This window comes from Acartia tonsa, chromosome 5, assembly GCF_053477335.1.
Source record: "Acartia tonsa isolate MP-2025a chromosome 5, ASM5347733v1, whole genome shotgun sequence".
NCBI classification, from domain to species: domain Eukaryota; kingdom Metazoa; phylum Arthropoda; class Copepoda; order Calanoida; family Acartiidae; genus Acartia; species Acartia tonsa.
The window spans coordinates 2,063,892-2,069,064 of NC_137264.1; the positions used below are offsets into that span (position 1 = coordinate 2,063,892).

General features: G+C 33.4%; 1 protein-coding gene across 1 annotated transcript; it reads left to right on the top strand.

Moving 5' to 3' along the window:
- Positions 1-1,134: 1,134 nt before the first annotated feature.
- Positions 1,135-4,734, top strand: LOC145319894 (prolyl 4-hydroxylase subunit alpha-1-like). The gene is made up of 7 exons (XM_080162297.1): positions 1,135-1,216; positions 1,374-1,408; positions 2,298-2,379; positions 2,630-2,716; positions 3,030-3,139; positions 4,325-4,458; positions 4,660-4,734. The coding sequence occupies exons 3-7, from the start codon at positions 2,303-2,305 to the stop codon at positions 4,732-4,734; spliced, it is 483 nt and encodes a 160-aa protein (XP_080018423.1). The 5' UTR covers positions 1,135-1,216; positions 1,374-1,408; positions 2,298-2,302.
- Positions 4,735-5,173: the final 439 nt, after the last annotated feature.

A 5,173-nucleotide genomic window follows, 5' to 3' on the forward strand; every position in this document is an offset into this window, starting at 1 on the left:
TGACCGACAGATAAACGGACAAAATAATGTATATAAATCTTCACTACAGCTGTGAAAATCACATTTCTTCTATAGCGTTACGGACTGATATGTTATATTTTTTAAGATGTTTAAAAAGTCATATATATGTATAAAAAAAAACGTTAGGTAGAAATCATAATAATATACATAAGCTATAATACTTTTTGTTATTAATAATATGATCTAGAACAACACTCTTAGATATCCTATAATATAACCTAAAGTTTTTTTTGTCTGAAGCTTAAGATCTCAATAAATACTGAAATTAGGTTCTCTAAATTAGTACCGTGTTGGTTTTATGCTATTTCATTTTTAGATTTAAGACTTTAGGGTATTCTTAGCTCTTCTCTGTCTCTTTTAATACAAAGCCCCTTGACTCCAGGAGCGCAGCCACTAGCACTTAATTTAAAGTAGATTCATTTGATTTGAAGATTATTCTTACTATAAACACCATGAATTAAAATCAGTTTATCGATTTGAGAACGTAAGTAAAATCATAAACAACATCACCTATTTTTTTCTATTTTCATGGCATAATAGGGCTCGGCAGCCTGTATGCCTCAGGAAAACCCTTTACAATTTTAAAAATCAACTGAAAGTTTAAACTTGACCCAACTTGGCATTCCCTCTTATAAAGAAATTTTTTAAAAACATCAAAATGGATCTAAATTTGTGGCTTAGACACGGCTGACGCCCGGTTGCCAAGCCCTGTATGATATTGTTGAAAAACTATGTATATTAATCGTAATCACCTTAATAAGACCTAAAAGTTATAATAAGTTATAATTGAGGTATAAGTCTTTTCTTTAAAAAACTTTTCTCTCCAAAATGCATTAAATTAGAAATTTTGAATTTTTAACCATTTGAGTAGGTTAGTTCTGGGGACATTTTTCTTATCCAGAATCACAATAATATGTGCATAATATGTTATATTATACAAGCCATTAACTGTATGTGATAGGTTTTAACTTTATTTTCATTTAATATAAGCTTTTGTTGGCATTTGTGACTGGTAAAGTTAAAAAATCCCCAAAACCGCCAAAAATTCCACTGTGGGGGGGGGGGCGGGGATTCTAGTGTAATTAATTTACCTATGCCCTTTATACAAGGACCCCTACCTAAGGTTGGGACCCTTTCAACTGGAACATTTAAATTCTGAGCATGTCATCGAGCTTTTACATAATATTATTTATCCAGGAATTTTCATTGTTTTAGTAAATAACTAGCGGCTATGCCCCTAGAGGCCTCCAAGGGCACTTGAATAGGGGTGAGTTGAATATGATAACCCAATTTTTTATTTTATATTTAAAAAGATAATATTCTAAGAGGTGAACAATGAAAATCATTCTTTTAGATGAAATAAAGCAATTACAGGATCAAGCTAGAGGTAAAAATATTTTTTTTTTAAGCGAAGCTTTTCTATAATAAGGGTCGGTCCGTCCGTGACGGATAGCTTTTTTCGTTAATTTAGGCATTTTAGAATTGTCCCATCGATTTCAAACTTTGCATAGTGGTTCCTTTAGTAGTTAGGTACGATTTAGAAAGCATAACAACTCTGTAATCATTACCAGAATGTCCGTACGTCCTTTAAAAAAAAAAAAGTTATGTGCTATAATTATCCGATTTATCTGATTTTTGGTGTATTGATTCCTGGGACATCAAAGTATAATGTTATAATCGAAGCAATTCTATGAACAAAAATACACATGTATAATCTGATTATTCAGTTCTGACACTATAAAAGTGTTAATGTCCGTTTGTCCCATCGTTTCAGTGCTTCGCTTTTATGGATGTTGTCATCCTTGTTTTATTTAAATCCCAACCGTTATTTTTAAATGGGATGAATATAAGGGATGGCATATTTCTGTCTTTATTATTCAAGTTTGATCACATTAGTTTTAGTTATATTTGGAACAGGTTACCCCTGCAGGGTTGAAACCCGCAACCGTGACTCAACACGTAGCGCGTGGAGGTTAGAGGAAATAGGTTCAAATCTCGGTCATAACTAAAGGTGATTAAATGGTTTCTACTGCTCCTATGTCAGGTGTGCGACTTTAATAGTTAGAGTATGTCTTGGCCCATGAACAGGCGTAACTCATTACCATACACTGTTGGGACTTCTCAGACAAAGGTCATGCAATCAAAGAGTTGGTTGTCTGATGGGTGCTACGTTACACTGCAATTCAAAAACGCAGAGTATGTTCAAGATGACGTGGAGAGGACTTGTGCCCGAAGCGTCAACAAGCTACCTAGTCATTCATCATGTTTGTATATAGGTGAGATGCGAAGCACCCCTTATTCCACAAATCACAAAGACTCTGAAGTCAGCTATGAAAGAACTTCCAAAGTCAAATATTTCAGGGGAAAAAAATCTCTTAATTTAGAAAAAAAAAATGAGGATAATGGTGGTGCATTTTTTATGGATTTTGGAGATTGAGACGTGGGTTTAACAACCCCACCCTCCCCCCCTACTCCCATCCTAACGCCATAAAAAATATGTATTCCATAAAATTTTGGAGGTGCCCAATTTTTAAAGGGAGGGAATACCTCTAACCCCCCCCCCCCCCGCTTATATTTTTAATGAAAAAAAAAGTTAAGAGATCTTTTACAGTGAGAGAGTAAATTCTTTAATTGGAAGAATAACACAAAGAATTGAATTAGCTACCGCACTAAATATCTTTAATAACAATTATAAGTATGTTTTTAATATCCAATCTACTCTATGAGTGTTTTTGTGTGTTTGTCTGACCTATCTATCTACAATTCTTGGGTTGTTCAATTTCTATTGCTGGCCCTTCAACATATACTTATCCTAGTAACGGGGGGTGAAGACAACCCCTTTTAGTCTGAGGTATGAAAACCTATTTTAGAATTTACTTTAACTCATTAATTATGTCCGGTTTTTTTCTTTTTGTTATTCCTTTGCTTTTATTCTGCTTGGCTGTTATTATTAATTATACCTACATTTGGGATATTCCATACTTGTGAGTATTGTCCTCCTTGTTTAGGTTTACTTCTGAGAATTATCAAGTTATGAACTATGGTGTTGGAGGTTATATAAGTTTTCATATGGATCAAATATCACTGCCACATCGCAAAGCAATGGAGATAGGAGGAGGTGCAGAATTTTTGGATCTACTGCAGTTCACGGTAAAATATTGCTGGTAACGAAAATTGTAAAAAATCTATAAATTTTAAAGGCTGCTAGCTGCCAAACAACTGAACGTACAGATCATATCTGCACACCATTTTAAGCGGTATAAGAAGGCCTACAAATAATCTGGTATAGCCAAGATCCAATGATGCACAGGGAAAGTTTAACTGAAGAAAAAAAGCGTAAAATAGGCCTTTTTCGCGCATTTCTTTGCACTGTGAGATAATTATGCGTTGTTTAATTATGGCTATTCCAGATTATTTGTAGGCCTTCTTATGCTGCTTAATACAGTGTGCAGGCATGATCTGTACGTTTTGCCGTTTGACAGCTAGCAGCCTTTCAAATTCATAGATTTTGGCAATATTCGTTACCAGCAATATTTTACCATGAACTGCAGTAGATCCTAATTTTTAGTTTGCGGAGATATTCTAAAATTTACTTTGTCTTTCGTCCGTAACTTATTACCTTCCCCTCTCTAGAACATGCAAGGTGAGGAGTAATGGGGTATATCTCCCCCCCCCCTCCCATTTTTGTAGGGATCAGTTATATTATCAATTTATCATACAAATAATCTATAAGTAAAATAATAATTTTAAAATTTATTGATCAATCCATCTATTAATGAATAAATCAATCTCTTGATCAGTTATTGTATTTATTAATTAATCTATTGATTAATCAATCTATTGATAATTCAATCAATTTATTGATTATTCAATCAGTCTTTTGATCATTCAATCAACCTATTGATAATTCAATCAGTAAATTGATAACTCAATCAATCTATTGATAATTCAATCAATCTATTGATAATTCAATCAATGTTTTGATCAATCAATCAATCTATTAATCCATGAATCAATCTATTGATCAATCAATCAATCTATTGATCAATCAATCAATCAATCTATTGATCAATCAATTAATCAATCTACTGATCAATCAATTAATCAATCTATTGATCAATCAATCAATCTATTGATCAATCAAACAATCTATTGATTATTAATCTTTTGATCACTCAATTAATCTATTGATCATTTAATCAATCTGATCTAAATCAATCTATTGATCAATCTATCAATCTATTAATCCATTAATCAATCTATTGTTCAATCAATCAATCTATTTTTGAATGTACGAATATAGGAAGATTTGTGACAGCAATGTTATACCTAACTGGAGACCTGGCTGGCGGACGGACAATATTTCCTGTAGTAGATGTTGGAATCTCCCCAGAAGCTGGGGCACTTCTTTACTGGTCAACTAAGGAATATTTATGTGTAAATAAAGACAATTTTTATCGAAGTGCCTTCTTGAGCACTGAACCCCTTACCCAACTTTTTAAATTGGTAAACTAAGGACTATTTATGTGTAAATAAAGGCAATTTTCATCAAAGTGCCTTCTTGAGCACTGAACCCCTTTCCCAACTTTTTAAATTGGTAAACTAAGGACTATTTATGTCTACAAAGATAATTTTCAGCAACGTGACTTCTCGAGCACTGAAACCCTTCCCCAACTTCCCCAAATTGGCCAACTAAGAAATATTAATGTCTAAATAAAGGCAATTTTCATTAAAGTGCCTGCTAGAGCACTGAACTCTCTTTTTTAATTAATTAGAAATAAGGGGAGGTAGTTCTTTCAGTTTAGTGTTGTTCATTACTACACTAAACAGCAGAGCTGGATCTTTAAATTGTTTAGTGGTGCGCTGAATCAGGGCGATCCAGTTTGGCGCACCTAGATATTATTAGATTTCAATCTTTAAATCAAAATGGAATGGGCGAATCGCCGGGGTGAACTGGCCCCAATTCAGCGCACCACTAAACGATTTAAAGATCCAGCTCAGGTATAAAAAAAAAAACATTCCCCTCCTCATTTAAAAAGTAAGTGCTTATAAATAGGTTAGGCTTATCAATAAAAATAGGAAAAAAGTAGATTTGGCCGGATATCCGGATGATTTCTAAGATGCAGTAAAATAATTCATGAAGCATAAGTAA

Coding starts and splice junctions, on each gene's coding strand:
- LOC145319894 (XM_080162297.1), top strand. CDS start 2,303: ATGCGAAGCACCCCTTATTCCACAAATCACAAAGACTCTGAAGTCAGC. Junction 2,380..2,629: donor ACTTCCAAAGTCAAATATTT/CAGGGGAAAAAA, acceptor AGAGATCTTTTA/CAGTGAGAGAGTAAATTCTT. Junction 2,717..3,029: donor ATCTTTAATAACAATTATAA/GTATGTTTTTAA, acceptor CTCCTTGTTTAG/GTTTACTTCTGAGAATTATC.